General features: G+C 31.2%; 1 protein-coding gene across 1 annotated transcript in view; it reads left to right on the plus strand.

Annotated features, from left to right (window-relative positions):
* LOC106457549 (general transcription factor 3C polypeptide 4-like) overlaps positions 1-16,468 on the plus strand; it is a 49,374-nt gene that overhangs the window by 29,227 nt on the left and 3,679 nt on the right. Inside the window, exons 10-13 of the mRNA XM_022383525.1 lie at positions 1,678-1,786; positions 3,686-3,731; positions 8,838-9,082; positions 13,570-13,624. Coding sequence (XP_022239233.1) covers positions 1,678-1,786; positions 3,686-3,731; positions 8,838-9,082; positions 13,570-13,624 — 455 coding nt within the window. The remainder of the gene's footprint in view (positions 1-1,677; positions 1,787-3,685; positions 3,732-8,837; positions 9,083-13,569; positions 13,625-16,468) is intronic.

Genomic DNA, 16,468 nt, shown 5'->3' on the forward strand with positions numbered 1-16,468 from the left:
AATTATAAATAGATGTATAATGTTACGAACTTAAAGCTACTTAGAATAAACGAATGTAGTTTCATGTTGCAACTTAAAGTCATTCTAGAAAGAAAAAAAAGGTTAATTTAGGTTCATTTTGACTTTTTTATGGTTACCAGGTCAGTCAAATTGACTAATCCCATTTTGTGATAGGGTAGAGAAAATAACATATAAACTATAAGGATTTAGTGACAAAAAACGTTTGAAATGCATTTAGGAGGTTTTAGGGATTACACAAAGGAAATTTGAGATTTTTGAGATGATGAAAAGCATTTTTAATTTTAAAATGAAAATTACTTTGCACACAGACTATTCAAAACAAATACTCAATATATTCATAGACAAATCTTTATTTTATTTTATTAAAAATACTTCACTTAGAGATACGACTTTTTGTATGTGAAAGACTTGTAATATTAACTGAAAGACTGCCAAGTTTCGTGAAGGTATACCCAATATATTGAGAATTATAAGTATTAAATTTATAAAGACTTTAAACGAGTACAAAAGGTCATGTGAATCGGTCAAATTGACCGACCCCATGTTGAGAGAGTTAATAGAATGAATAAAAATTCATCTTTTTCAGGTTTTCACTAGACAGTTAGTGGATGTTCTAACTAAGTTACTTTCTAGCTTCTTTTCAGATGATGTAGACATCAGCATGGATATTTGTATGTTTCTACAAATTCAGCAACACTGATACAAATTTTACTATTCTTAGCACAAAAAATGGTGTATCATTAACAACTCTAAATGTATTTCTGTGCCGAAAGAAAGCAGGATTTGCTAATAATGAATGACTTTATCGTACCTGTTATAATACAAACTAGAGAACTAGAATTAAAAAAACAACAACCAAAAACAAGCTTTGTAAATCAGCTGTTAATAAGTAGTCTTAAAGTGATCATTCAGAGTGACCTTTATGATTCCAGAAATATCCCAAGTGAAATTAGATTCATGTAACAAGAATAAAAAAAAATTTAATATATATATATATAAAATTACTTGATTAATAGTTCACATTCCACATTCACCTCCTATAACATAGTATATTCACAGTAATATTGTGATAACTAGAACTGTTAAAAAAGTGCCTTACCAGCAAGTGCTATTGATTTAACCCTTTAACTCACATTAGTAGAGTCTCTTCCTTTGTGTGAGAGGTCTTGAGTACAAAACCAAGATGAGAAAACAATTAGAACTTGCCACAAGAAAAACTACTACCTAACTAATGGTCATCCCACGATCATATATCTGTGAAGATATTCATCTGTTAAAAAAACTAATTTGAACACTGAAAACTGTGTACTTATGATGAAAAAGGTTTGCTTACTTGCTTTTTTTTATTCCACTAGTACATTCCTTTTTTTTTCTTTCTCCAGAAATAATGCTACGAAAAGGCAAAATATTCTAATAGAATCATAATCTACGTGAAATTCTGATATAGTATTCAAACAAGTGAAAATAACTTTTATAATCATCATTTTTATATACAACAGCATCCTTTCTTAACAAAATGTAAATGACATTCTACTTAAATACTCACTGTTATATTCACTTTTGATCATTGATCTTGCCAGTCTTCATTTAAATGTTAGTATTAGGTTGTAGCAAGCTTTTCATGAAATTTATTACAATTATCTGGAACTGTTCTAGAATTGATTTTTCATCAAGAAGAAATTCTTCAAGAAGTTATCCATCCCAAGTGGTCTCCTTTTGGAATATGTTCTTCACCAAACAGAGCTTTAGTGTGTTGGACTCAAAAGTAAGTATATTGCTATTTGAATATTTTAAGTTAAATACCAGAAATTCTTAATTCTCTAGATGTTTATGAAATTTTAACTGTGATCAATCAGTTTTACTTTTATATTCAATATTTCAATAACATCACAGTTTTAAAAGAAGTTGAAAAATAACTTAGTTTTATGGCAGCAAATATATTGTAAATATTAAACGTTTATTGTGTTTAGAAAAGTAAATTGTATACAGTAGTTTTTGCAGTATGGAAGATTAAAAGATCAAAACATAACATATATGATTCAATTATTATTTTTTTAATTTTTGATTTGCAATATTCAATTTACTCTATTAGGCTTTTGTTATTAGAAGTCACTTATATTCTCCAGACTTTGTTTCACCATAGTAGTTTTGTTCCAATCATACAAACTTTGAGGCTTTTTATCATGAAGTAAAAATCATTCTTATAGGAGAGTTTGTCACTGTTAAACAGTGTGGTTTAAAAAGATATCTGTCAGTAACTTACCAGAAAACAAAGAACTGTGAAATTTGGAGTATCCAATATATTTCATCCTACTTTTCTGTGGATATAATGATTTTGATTATAGAAAATTAATTTTTCTTTCTGTCATTTGTTTTTGGCCACTGTGGCTGTATAATTTCATCTGTTCTAATTTTATTTGTTTTGAAATAAATTTTTGCAAAATTTCTATTTTATATAATGAAAAAATTACACTTCTAAACAACTACAAACAATTTAAATATTCTAAGCATTGCTAAAACAAATTGTCAACAATGTAGGATACAAATGGTTTCAGATTTTGACTCACATAAATCTAATTATTTTTATGTTCACATAGTATGCTTTATTTGCTTGAATAAATTACAGTATTTTTGTGTATTACCGGTGCTATAATTTTTCAGTATTCAGAAAATATCAAAACAAAATTTCACGTGGCAAAACATTTTTGTAAGTAATGTTTGAATTTCTATTAAAAGAATATTACCTCAGTATAAATAATGATACTGTATTTTAGCAAATATATTGTATTAATTGATTATATGATTTTTTCAAACCAGTTAAATGTATAAAGTTAGTACAGTGAACACTTAACTCATCATTTTAGCAGAAAACATTTCTTGTCCATTTGCTGATTGTCCACCAAAAACAAAATGTAGAAAGAAAGTTCAGGAAAGTGTGAATGATGGAACTATTAAATGTGACCATTTTATTTATCATTATTTTCAATAACTTGCAAAATTTTATTTGTTTTGAAATAAATTTTTGCAAAATTTCTATTTTATATAATGAAAAAATTACACTTCTAAACAACTACAAACAATTTAAATATTCTAAGCATTGCTAAAACAATGTGTGTCAGTTACTGAAAATATTCTTACAAGTAGTAAAAAAAATAGCTGTAATTTACTTTGCCATGTCCATTACAGCAAGTGTGTGCATTTAGTGGTAATGGTTTAAAATGTGATTGCCTTACCATAAAAGTCACAACTGTACCTCAAGCGTATCATCAATTTATGTCAGTGGTATATTTTACTTCACACAGTACACAAGTTGCACATGGAAGTTACCAGATTGCACAAGTGGGTCTTTTTTCATTCATTTTGATAAAATATTCTTAAGGCTTACTTTCATTATTTCCCAAGAAATTATAGTACAGTTGGATTGTACTATTTAATGTCGTAATCATCTAATTTTATAAAATACTGTGTAGGTCAGTGTCTTTCTCATTCCTGCAATGAAATGTAGTAAACTTGTTTTTAGGCATCCAACAAATTTGTAAAAGAAATTTGTATCATAACAAATGTTTGATTAGTTGATTGTTTTAGACATGATGTTTACATTTTTCTAATTTTTTTTTTTAAATTCTACTTCCTTGAGATTTTAATGAATAGAATTTTGTTCCAGTCTCATAACATGGTATGACCACCTAGTAGTTCTGGAACCAGTAAAGGTAAGTTCTTATTTTTCCTCAGCTTATTGTATTTTTATGATATTGTCTATCAACTATAATTTACTGTTTATGATTTTCAAGTATACTCATTTCCTGTTAATTTTTATGTATTGCTTAGCTAAGTTTCAACACAGAATGAAATAATATAATTTTCCACAAATCTTGAATGATTGTGGGTAGCTAAGAACTGTTTATTTATATTAAGATTGAATGATGTTTTCAGTTGTTAAAGCTACCTAAAACCAATCGTAGGAAAAGCATTGCAAATGCCTTTTAATTTAAACTGTGTAAATTGATAAAGTTCAAGTAGAACATTCTACAGGCAAATCTTTAACTGGATTGTAATAGCTTGATGAGGTTTAATTTATCTCTTTCCATCAGATTGTTTACACTTGGTGCATTTCAGAAGTTTTCTTGTATATTTGAGATTGACTTAAAATGCTGAATAAAGTGACATTTGTTTTTGTGTTTTTTTACTTAAACAAGTGAATTGTTTTTCTCATGTGAGGATGTTAACTATTGCAAAATCTTTAAATCTGAAGTTATATCTATCTTTTCCAATTATGTCTAACTCTTATAGCCAATTGTTTGGGGGCACCTCTCATTATTATCCCCTTTTTGCTGTAGCTAATGTAGGCATACCCCCAGCAAGCTAGTTGTGCTTAACTGCATGTTTACTTCAAGTTTTCAGACTTTATCTCCCAGTCTACAGGGGGTGAAAATAATAGCTCCTGGAATTGATGAGCCCCATCATAATTTAGGGGCCCAATTGAAATGTGATAATACCAGATACTGAGATAACCAACCAGTAATGTATAAATATACGAATAGATATAACTTCTTTTGAAATTTTTCTAATCGTAAACATTGGAATTTTTCAATATATTGTGTTTTTTTTCTGAATCTGTAAATGGTTCTTATTTTGGAGGCTTCACCCCCTTGCAAGTAATTCCACTTTTTGTTTATATATATACACACACAAGAACAGTGAAAAATGACCAATTCTGAACATGAAGCTGTTATTGCAGGGCAGGCTACCAGCTATTTTTTGATTGGCTGAAATTGCCCTCGGACTTAAAGGTGTAAAACATTACCTGGTCACTCATCCTGGATGGGTAAGAATTAGCTGTGGATGAATAAATTTGTAAAATTGGTTGTAAAGAAAGAACTTAGTTTCAAAATGAGGAAAACAACTTGCCAATGATTTGTAACAAAAGTTTCAATATTAAATTTTCAGTGGGTGGTCTCATGAAGCCATGTTTTAAACTAGAATATGGTGATTTTAAAAGTACTTCGTGGGTAATTAGAGCATGAAAACTTTTTATTCTTTCTCATGACTTTTTTCATATTCCTGATAGTGGATTTTTGTTCTATTCCTTTGAAAGCTACAGAATTCTTTCTATTCTCCCATAAATCAGTTAACAGTATTTGCATTCATGAGCACAGTGGCATCTAGTATGTTGCACAATAACATTTGATGGTAAATTATTGTTGATCGTGCAAGACTTTTTTTTCTTAATTGTGCTTCAGTGGGCAGAAAAATTACAAAGATTAATATGTTAATGAATATAAAACAAGTTAAAATTGGTTGGATAAATAAAATATGAAAAAAATTATTGGGTTTTTATTTATGTTTATATACAATTTATTCTATTTTTTTTACAGATTCTACACTAAATCAGTTTGTAAAATTGGTTTTATATCTATTACCTTCAATGGGGCTATCAAAATAATGAGATAATTACTTCCTGAATTTCTCTTGTTCCAGGGGACAAACAAATTCAAAAATATTTTTCTCAGTCTGAACATATTCAATAAATCATTGACAACTTCTGGCATTTAATTTTACATCTTACAATCATTGCAGCAGCAATATTGCCACAGAAAAAACAGGAAATCAGGGGTGTTGGAGAGGGGGTACTGTTGGAAGGGTCTGTGAAGCTCTAGTGATTCTTGGGGCTTTGAGCCCTTGCTGTTGTGACTCCTGCCAGGTCTTACTGTTGTGTGCTTATAATAGTTTTCTGTATCTCTGTACATCATTTCAAAGCATTTCTTTATTAACTCTTCATTTTGTTGCTAACTGCCAAGTGATATAATAGCTTAAAAAATTGTCTGCATACAGAAATATCTTTTAATGTTTACAAAATTATTTTTTTTGTAATAACATTCTTTCTACACGAAATACATACAGTTCTTGGACCTTTTATTTCCTTAATGAAATATATAAGCAAAATTCTATTGACTGCTTAATGCTTTTTTAATAATTTTCCTTTCTCCTATATTTTTAATTTTTTGTATTGGAACCTATTTACCACCAAACTAAAAATGAAATATGCATGTTAAAAAGTCATAAAAGAAGAGTTGTAATATAAATTGAGCCTTGTTTTTCATGTGGAACTACAAAATTTGGCTTGGCAGCACATTCAATAAATACACTTATCTTAATGTTGTTTTTTTTTTTTTGTCACATTTTCAGAAGTTTACACATGGTAGCCTTTACATCCTTTTTGAGGGGGAGGGGGTAAAAATTTATAGGAAGACATCTCTGCATTCTCTTAAACAAATATGAATTTTAATTATGTCTTTATGACATATTTTATGAATATTTAATATAACTACACTCAGTTAATTTTAATCATGTTGTGTTTACTAGAATCATAGACAAAAAAAAACTTAAGGCTTCTTGTTTGAGGCTGTATTGTTTTAATTAACCCACTTTCCACAGGCATCTTTTTTCTGTGCAAGTTACAAGATTTTAGTGAATTACATTCAAAATTTAATTAAACTACTTTCTTTTCATGGTATACCAATAAATATAGCATAAAAACATAGCTAATAATCCATATTTTAATAATATTTAAGTTTTAAGTTCTTACTTTTATAAGACAATATTTTTAAAAAATCTAGAATTTCCCCAGTATGAGAATTGTGACATTTGCTTTCTAGACATCCCTCTTCTCTAATTTATTTACCAACCCACCAAGAAGTACAAAATTTAACGTAAATTACTCATTATAATATCATCATTGTTCAAACAAAGCATAATTTTCATAGCTTTCAATCTTATTTGTTTACAGAGTCATCAAAATAGAAAATAGACCCTTCTTGCCACACCCACCTGTCACATCCTAACTTTCAGAAATTGCCAATAGTTCTCTCTGATGTTCAATACTGTATTATTTAAAACCAATAGAAAGCCAATTTTTCATCTATCAAATGATATATTATGTTACATTGTTTTCCATGTAGAGAATTGTCAATGTTGCTTTCAGTTCAAGCTTGATTCCTGCAGGAAACACATTGACAAGCCAAGGTGAATTTTTAATGGCTCTTCTCACATACTTAGAAAGCCAGAAAAATTGTGAAAGTTATGGGACATAATATTTTATTCTTTACAAACACAGTTAAAGTCTGGCTTAGCCTGGTGAATAAGATGCTTGACATTCAATCTGAGCGTCCCGGGTTCAAATCCCTGTCACTGAACATGTTTGCCCTTTCAGCTGTGGTAGCATAATAATGTTACAGTGAATCCTACTATTCATTGGTAATAGAATAGCCCAAGAGATTGCAGTGGGTAATGTTGACTAACTGCCTTCTTTCTAATCTGTCACTGCTGAATTGGGAATGACTAGTGCAGATAGCCTTCGTATGGCTTTGCACAAAATTTCAAAAATGAATAAGCAAACAGTCTATTAAAAGTCATTCTTCAGTTGAGAGATTAAAGCATTTCATGAGGAAAATTTTGCTTCTGAAGTCTCGTGAACATCTTAACATGCTATTAAATAAATGTTTAGTATCTATCCATCACCTCCTTCATAATATTTACAAAACAATTCTTACAGGTTTTAAATGTGAGCTTGATGCTTGTACATAATTTGAATAATGCAAGAAGTTGAAATAAAGAGGTTGCTTATAAATTTATAAACTATTATCTTAAAACAACCACTATAAAATTTTATGCGAATGAAAATGTATGTTACCATTGAGATTATTTGTCTAGTTTATCAATGTTTTTCACAGAGCCTTGAAAAATTAAGATACTTGGCTTTATTTTTTACCCTCCTAGTGGTTCAGCAGTAAGTTTGAAGGTTTACAACATTAAAACCCTAGTTTCAGTACCCATGGTGGGCACACCACAGATAGTCCATCAGGTAGCTTTGTGCTTAACTACAAACAAACACAAACTATTTTCTGTTCTTAGAAATATGTTTTGGGAAGTTTTGTTATATTTTTTACTAAATCTTAAAACCAATTAAAGTATATAGAATACTTTCAGTTACTTAGTTTCAAATATTTACAGTAGTATTATATAAAAAGTAGTGCTGAAATTAGGTTGTAAAGAAGCTATTGTCTATTATATAAACAACATATATTGTTCCTCTGTGACTACTAACAGGTATTTTGCATAAGTTATACAAAACACAAACTTTATTATTCTTTAATATAATCATCACTAACACTAGTTTCAACCCAGAAAACAGTAAGCGTAAAATTTCTTTAATTGAAAGATAAAATTGAAACCTATATGTTACTTCAATTCTAGAAATATATTACCTTATAACACCAAATTTGTTATAATTCTTTAATGGGACACTCAACTTTTAACTTTATAACTTCTTCAGGAGTGTTCTACTAAATCACAAACCGTTACTGGCAGTACAAGACTTCATTTTGGTGTTATAAGGTCATTTATTTCTATTGTTAAAATATATTCTATACACCAGTATGCACTACAGAAATTAAGTAATAATGTATCTGTAACCTAAATAATTTTTTGGGGATATCTTTTACAATATTATGTTGACATATGTTTTTCAACCAGTTTAGTTTTTTACAATGCCTACGAAGCATTTTGTTCAAAATTATAATTATTTCCAATTAAAACATTGTAAACAATTTTTAAAAACATCAGTATTTATCTAATGAACATGTGACATTGAATTAAACTGATAATCAAATTTCATTATTTTTTCACAAATGGCTACATTTCTGATCTCTACTAAAATATTTTTGATCAACACAGTTAGAAAAGGCTTTTGTTGTTATTTTATAGAAGTAACTAATTCAGAATTATTTCACAAATTCAAAACTTATGGATGGATACAGCTGTGTATCATGACTGCAATATCTCCAGAAGCTTCAGTAGAAAAAATGCTAGTTAGTATTTCAAAAACCACAACTGACAAACAGCTGACAAGTCCTCAACAGTTTTGTGATTTCTGGGATTACTTGGATTGTATCAGAGCTCACCTTGGTGTAGGAGATAAACCAACTACAGAACTTACTGAAATATTGCAACTGGAGGGTGATAATTTAGAACAACAGCCTGTCCAAATACTGCAACTAATTAGGTAGGTGTTTATCAAGGTGTTTCAAGAAAATGTATTATTTGCTAGAAGTACAAAATGACAATATTTTTTCAACTGATGATTGTTTTTATTAGACTTCCTCTTTATAATGAATTGGACTTTTGCCACAGTTACAAACTCAATTTGGCCTTCAAAAGCTGCCAGATGCTATCTTGCTCAATTGTTGTATGGCTCATTCATCCAAAAGTATGGTGTGCAGTGGGTAGACAGATGAGAATATATACATGTTCATGCTTATTCCAAAGATGCTCAATTTTTGGATTGAGATCAGGTTATTTTGCTTCCTGAGGCTAGGAAAAACCTGATATTTTCACTGCTGTGCTTCCATAAGTTATTCACACATCTTAGAAGTGGAACCTCTCAATTAACATTGCTCAACAGACCTTTCAGAACCAGTCAGAGCATGCAACACAAATTGTAGTAGCAACAAAACATTGTTCAAACATGCTAGCTTAGCGTAGCTTTAGTTGCATTAAGTTGTGCTACTGTACAATACACATCGTTCTGTCTCGGTATTATTTGAATGGCTTATTAAGTTGATGTGTTCTAGATTCAGTGATTCAAAATGGGCCAACTGTTCTGTTTTAACTCCTTAAATCTGAGCGGGCACTGCCGGTGTCCAGATGAAAATTCTTGATTTACCCATTGGACGGTGACACCAATTTGTGCAACAGAGAGAGGTTTGAGGCTATTAACTCAACAGTGCTTCATGTGGGTATTCCTAATGCTGAAGGGTAAAACAAAATTAAGGCAAGTGAAATTTTATAATGTATGGTGATAATTATTAGGAGATCATGAAGATAATTCCAGCACAACATGCAAAAAATTATGGGTTTAAAGAGTTAAGAAATTCTTAATATAAACTACTGTTGTTTGGTGGTTATGATCAGCAACAGCATTTGGTTGCACCTTGAATGTTAATTATCAGAATAACAGAATCAAGTGTTTCATGTGATTATTTTATTTTTACTTCTCCAAGATTCAAAAATACAAAAGACTTAACACCACTCATCTGACCACATCATTCACACTCCAGTCATTCATTATCATGAATGTGTACTCAAAGCTTCACCAAAACAGTGCTTTCATTTTCACATAGAGGATCATTATTTTTTTTATGACTGATTCTGGTGTCTTATAACAACTTTTGTAATATTCTTCACATTGTGCAGTTGGAGATAGAATTTTGATCACCGTTGAAAGAATCTGTCAAGTGAGACACAGTCTGATGCTTTTGCACTTATTGAGCACATCCAATTGGCTTTTTCTGGCAGTGATTGGCCCAGCATGGCCAGGTAGTTAGGGTGCTCGGCTCACAATCGGAGAGTCGCGGGTTCGAATCCCCATTACACCAAACATGTTTGCCCTTTCAGCCATCAGGGTGTTATAATGTGACAGTCAATCCCACTATTGGTAAAATAGTTGGCAGTGGGTGGTGATGACTAGCTGCCTTCCTTCTAGTCTTACACTGCTAAATTAGGGACAGCTAGCGCAGATAGTCCTCTTGTAGCTTTGTGCTAAATTCAAAAAACAAACAAAACAAACTGTCAGTGATCACCAGTAACAGACCATAATTTTCCTAGTAGGAAGTGTTTCATTTTGATTTCCTTTTTTCTTACACAGAGTTGAATAGTTATATGAAAACAATTTTGATTAATCAAATCAGCAAGTCATATGACAACATTAGCCAGTATAAAGTTGCAATGGGCATGTATCAGAAATACATTTTGACTCTTTGATACTAATAATGAATTACCTTATAACACCAAATTTGTTATTTTTCTTTAATTGTGCACTCAATGTTTCACTTTACAGCTTCTTCAGGAATTGTTCCACAGAAAACAGACTGTATCAAAGTTTACTGAAATACTTCTGAAGAAGCTGTAAAGTGAAACATTGAGTGGCCAATTAAAACATAATAAATTTGGTGTTATAAGGTCATTTATTACTAGTATTAAAATGTCTTTTATACACCAATATGCACTACAGAAATGAAATACATTTTGGCATTATTTGATGCCATTGAAAACTGATCACTTTTGGAAAAGATATGTAACAGCTCTTTCCAATACAAAAGTTCATACACTGAGGTCATATAAAATATGTTTAAATTGGAGATTTAGGTATACTTTATACTTAATGGCATTGGAAAACAAAGGAAAATTGATCAACTTTGGACCTCCAGAACTAACAAAAAAAGATTGCATTAAGTTGTACTACCCCAGCCATGGTAAGCAAAGTGCAGCATCTTGTAACAGGTGAGAATCCAGTAACAGAAAGATCAATGGCAAAAGCTGTCCACATGCCCCACATAATCAAGAAAGATTTCCACCTGGAAAAGCAACACAAATTAGGTGTTGTACACAAATTGCACCCATGACAAATCCATGAAAGGAAGACCAACTGTAGAAGATTGTATGAACGATACGTAGCCAAGAAAGACTGATAACACAACAAAGTATATGTGTATCTTGATAATTGTAACAAGTCTCTTGCCAATATTTACTCATCAATGAGTGAAATAATTTCCAAAAGTGGTATACTGCATGTTGCAATACTTCTTCAATGGAATTCATGATCGGTGGACACAGCAGCACCAGGAGCAAATAAGGAATCAGGAGAGTGAATATAAAGGTCAAAATGGAATGTACTTACTATCAGATTAGTGTTCTGTACCCTTTGGTATGGAAACAAGGCCAATAGGGTTTGGATTCATCAAGATAGGGCTTCTAGTCATACCTCCTGTTCAGCCATTGCATACCTGAAGCAGTTGGAGAATGAATGAGTATGCATGTTATTCAATATGAAGACATACATTACCATATGTAGTGCTAATGGATTTCATTGTGATTAGACAGTTTTAAGTGGGTGCTGGGAACCATCATCTTTGTACAAAGTATAGATAATGGAAATTTTGCCATTTTTTTCTGTTTGACATGACGGCCTTACAACAGTCTTTTCAATTGGAAACTACACTGGAGGGTTATTTTCAAAATGCACAATTATCAGATTGAGAATGACAAAATGTTGCGAGATGAATTGTAATAGCACGGTTTCAAAATTATTTTAATATAATGTAATCAACCCTCTGTAGACTAATGCCAATTGTTTTTGGAATCCAAATTTGTCCTAGCTCTTACCCATTGTTTTGCAGGCTGATTATGGTATGGTTACTACTTATCAGTGGAAAGTATGTATAAAATTTGTCACATTGGGTAATCTAAGACTGATCCTATCATACTTTGCAAATTATAGTGTTTGGAAATTGTGTGTAAACTTGGCTATCGGATTGAGCATTATTAATGATGGAAGAAGTGGTTTCAAAGGTAGCATTAGACCTAAACATTGTTTTTATGAACTACACTTAACCCTCAGTTTTCTGTAGAGTTTCAGATTAAACATACAAATACTTTGTTGTTTATGTACTATTTTCTTTGGACAGTGAGGCCTCAGCATCACATACATAACTTCCTATATTAAGAATGTCATTGCTCAACCATTCTTATTTGTAACAAATTTTTTGTGAGCTACATTAGGTGGATTCTGTGACATTTATGTTCTGTCAAACTTCTGTTGTTATTAGTTTAACTCTGTGATTGTCTTTCAATAAGCTTAGATACTTTATAGCTCTGAAGATTCATGTTACAAAGATCTTGATCAAAAGTTGCTTTGTTTTTAATCTATTTTCTTTGAAATCTACTTTTTTCTCTCTGTATTGTGTTTTTAGTTTCCATTCAGTTTCTTGTAACCACAAAGGTTATATTTTGTTTTTTTATTGAGAATTTTCTTATATTCATTTGTTCTTTGTCTTTATTGAAAATTGTCATCAAGTTCATCAGTGATATTTTGTCTTTTTATTGAGCATTTTCGCATTGCTCATACTATGATACCCATAGTACCTAATTCTTTTAACTTCTAAAATATAATGTCTGTTACTCACACATTTATTACTGTAGAACAACACCTTTCTTTTCTGGTGTGTATGTAACTCAGGCTCTACCTAAAATATCAATTGTGGAATTCATATGATAGCAGCTTTTCTCAAGTTAAATATTGTCTTGGATCTTATTCACTTCTCCTTAGTTGTGTGTTTAAGCCCACGCTGAGTATATTTTAAAGTAATGTACGTGTACTGTATATGTGCATGAACATTGTAGGTGTAAACAATAACTTTAGATATATATATATATATATATGTACATATTTTATTCAAAGTAATAAGCTTTTAAATAACATGTTCTGTTACAAGTGGCTTACTTTTGTAGGAATAGAGAAAGAGAGATTAATTGGAAGTTTTATAGAGGTGTTAAATTAACTGTGAAAAATTTTTACAGGAGGAACATTTACAGTGCATTTGCTTAATTTTAAATCATTTTGAAAACTCAAGTACTATTTAAATTTTATAAGTTTACTAGAACTGTTTCAGGCAGAGGTTTAGTGTATGTAAAAATGTACTTGTATCTTTTCAGGTTTTTAATTAAGCTGCAGATTACAAATACAAATGACCAGGATACAAAGTCTTATGTAAGTTTTAATTTCTGCAAAATTATAAAAGATATTATTATACATAAAGCAGGTTACAAGTAGGATTTGTGTTCAACATTTTACAACATTCATGGCTGATTACTGTGCAACTGTAAAATCTTTAAGATGTAGTTGTAAACAGTCATATAATATTATTCACTAATACAGTAATAAAAGAATATTGACACACAAACACATAACATACTGGTCCTTTGTGTAGTATTTACAATACATGTGAAGTTAAAATATTGCCCCTGGAAAAAGAGTTATCAGTAAATTACAAGATTGAAAAACAAAAGAGAGAGTGGTACTGTTTTAGATATTGACTTTGTAGTTTATTTTACACATTCATCTTTGGCTTCCATTATTAATAAGTTTGATGTATTTAACTGTATGATATTGTATGTACTTTTATTGTATTTATTTCAGTGTTTTATGTCAAGACTGAGTTTGAGTAAATTTATTGCACTGTTTAATTATTTAAGTCTCATTTATTGCATAAAAGACTAACAGATCATATGAAAAAAGGATCAATTATTATTACTAGCTGTAACATAGTGATGATCATATCTAATTTGTACATTACATAAATATTTTTGAAAAATGTAGAAATTATATTTTAAAGTTCTAGATAATAGGCAGAAATGTGAATTGGATACACAAAGCTAAACAGTAGAGCTACACTTCCCATGATTTAATTTTCTGAGACAATATATTGCCTCCTCACACAGAAAAGCTGTCTTCCTTATGCATCTACCTAAGAGATTTGCGATCAGTTGCCTTGAAGGAACTCGCACCTAATTTCACATGTTTTAATGTAAGCTGCACTGGTGCATGATGAAGTTATCATGTTACAAAAACCCTCAACCAATAGGAGGGTGACAAACCTCCACGGCAGTAACTCTTCCTATGCACCTTCACTTATGAATACTTCATTCTTCTCCTTGGCATTGTATTGACAAGACATGTTTAATTTCTCATCTGTATTCAGTGTATTAAGTTTTGCATTGTTAACGAAACTTTGATTTTCATTTCCTTTGGCTTTTCTTTCAAAATCTTTAAATTTTATAGTGCATTCTCAAATGATGGTAACATATACATAGTCCTGTGTGAGTGACGTTATTCACACACAATCCTTATTTCAACTATGGTTTTTGGAGGCTTGCTAACTGTCAGGGACAATACTTCCATTGTTCAACGTGTTGCAGATTATAACATGCCTACTGGGCCTCGTACTTCCATCTGATTGGCCAAATATCTTTCTCCTCAATCAGGAATGATGTATTGGACCATGACTTTCACCTCATTTGGGTAGTGCCTTACCATTCGAGAAACAACCTTCCAATCTCTTTCTGGATTTCATTCCCAGTTATGTTCCTTCCCCTATCTTTTTGTCTGTTTTCTTTCCTATTTCTCAATTTTTACTCCATGATCCACATTTCTTGAGGTTTACCTTGTCATTCCTCCTTGCTCGTTATTGGATTCATTCTGTTTCCTTTCTCTAATAGCTCTTCTCTCACACCCAATTGCCTCAGCCTCCTCACATTTGTGACTGTTTTTGTCCTGACTTGTGGACTTTCTTCCTTTGCTTTTCTTGATTCCCTGTCCTTAGTATCTATTTGGCCAGCTCTTGAGGATCAGACCTCTTATGTTCTATTTTGCTCTCTGGTTCCCCATTTTTGTCATTTTCTCATTGTTAGATATATGCAATTGTGTAAATTTAATGTGAATGCTATGATTTAGATGGTTTAAGTGAAGCACAAGTATTAAATTTACTTATTTTTAGAAATGATAGCTTATCACAGGTTTGTTTACATACCTGTTTTAGAATCATACGTTGTGAAGTTCACTTGTGAATTGGCGAATGTTGTGTATTATTACATCATGTTACTAGAACATTCTAAATTTTCCTAGTTGCTTTAATTGGGTATTATTGCATCATAATATCTTGTAGTGTGTGGAAAGTTCTAGGCCTCAGATCAGGCTATAAATATGCTTCCAAAATGTAGTTTGAATGTAGTTAGTTAGTTAGATCTAGACTGCATGATTGTGAGTTTAGCCAAAAAGAGTATATCATGGTGATTTTTCAAATGAAATTATCACAAATTGTATTGTAACAACAAAGCAGGGAAAATAATTTGTATTGTCAAATTGTGTTCTAAAGTAAGTGAACCACCCTGAATGGAATTTGACAAAAAAGAGAATTATTTTAATGATCTGGATACAGCAGTAATAACCAACAGTGTAATGAACATTTGTATATAAGTTTGGCTTTTAATATATAATTTTAAAACAAGTGGACTGTGTGCTTTTCATTTATTATGGAAAATTATTGCCAACAAGTCACAGACATGTACTGTAAAGAATCTGGCTCAACTAAAACCTGATATACATTACTCCTTGCTTACATCCATGTTTTGTCTGAGGCACTTCTTCATGCTTCAGATAGTTTTCTGTAGGTGTTCATTCCCTTCTCTTTGCAAGCTTCATCTGTTTCACTTCTGCTCTATCCCTTACATTGTTCCTCCTCGTTGTATACATGGTATTCATCAGGCTTCCTTTCTTTGCCCAGATGTCTTCAATGGTACCCATTTCTCCATGATAACCTGGACTGACATTATATGGCTTCAGTCCTCATTATCTTCTCAGGTTTTTCTTTCTTGACCTTGCCCTTTACTTCTGTTCATCATATGGAATTGGTGTACTCCTTACCTTCCCATTCCAGGTTCCAGGCCTTCATCTTTTTCTTGTCGTTCCTCTACCAGACATCTAAATCATTGCTCTTCTTGTCAGTGTCAAGAGGAGCATCGAAATGGATCCCAGATTAACGACTGCAGAAGTGGC

Source organism: Limulus polyphemus, unplaced genomic scaffold (assembly GCF_000517525.1).
Source record: "Limulus polyphemus unplaced genomic scaffold, Limulus_polyphemus-2.1.2 Scaffold344, whole genome shotgun sequence".
In the NCBI taxonomy this organism is placed as follows: Eukaryota; Metazoa; Arthropoda; class Merostomata; order Xiphosura; family Limulidae; genus Limulus; species Limulus polyphemus.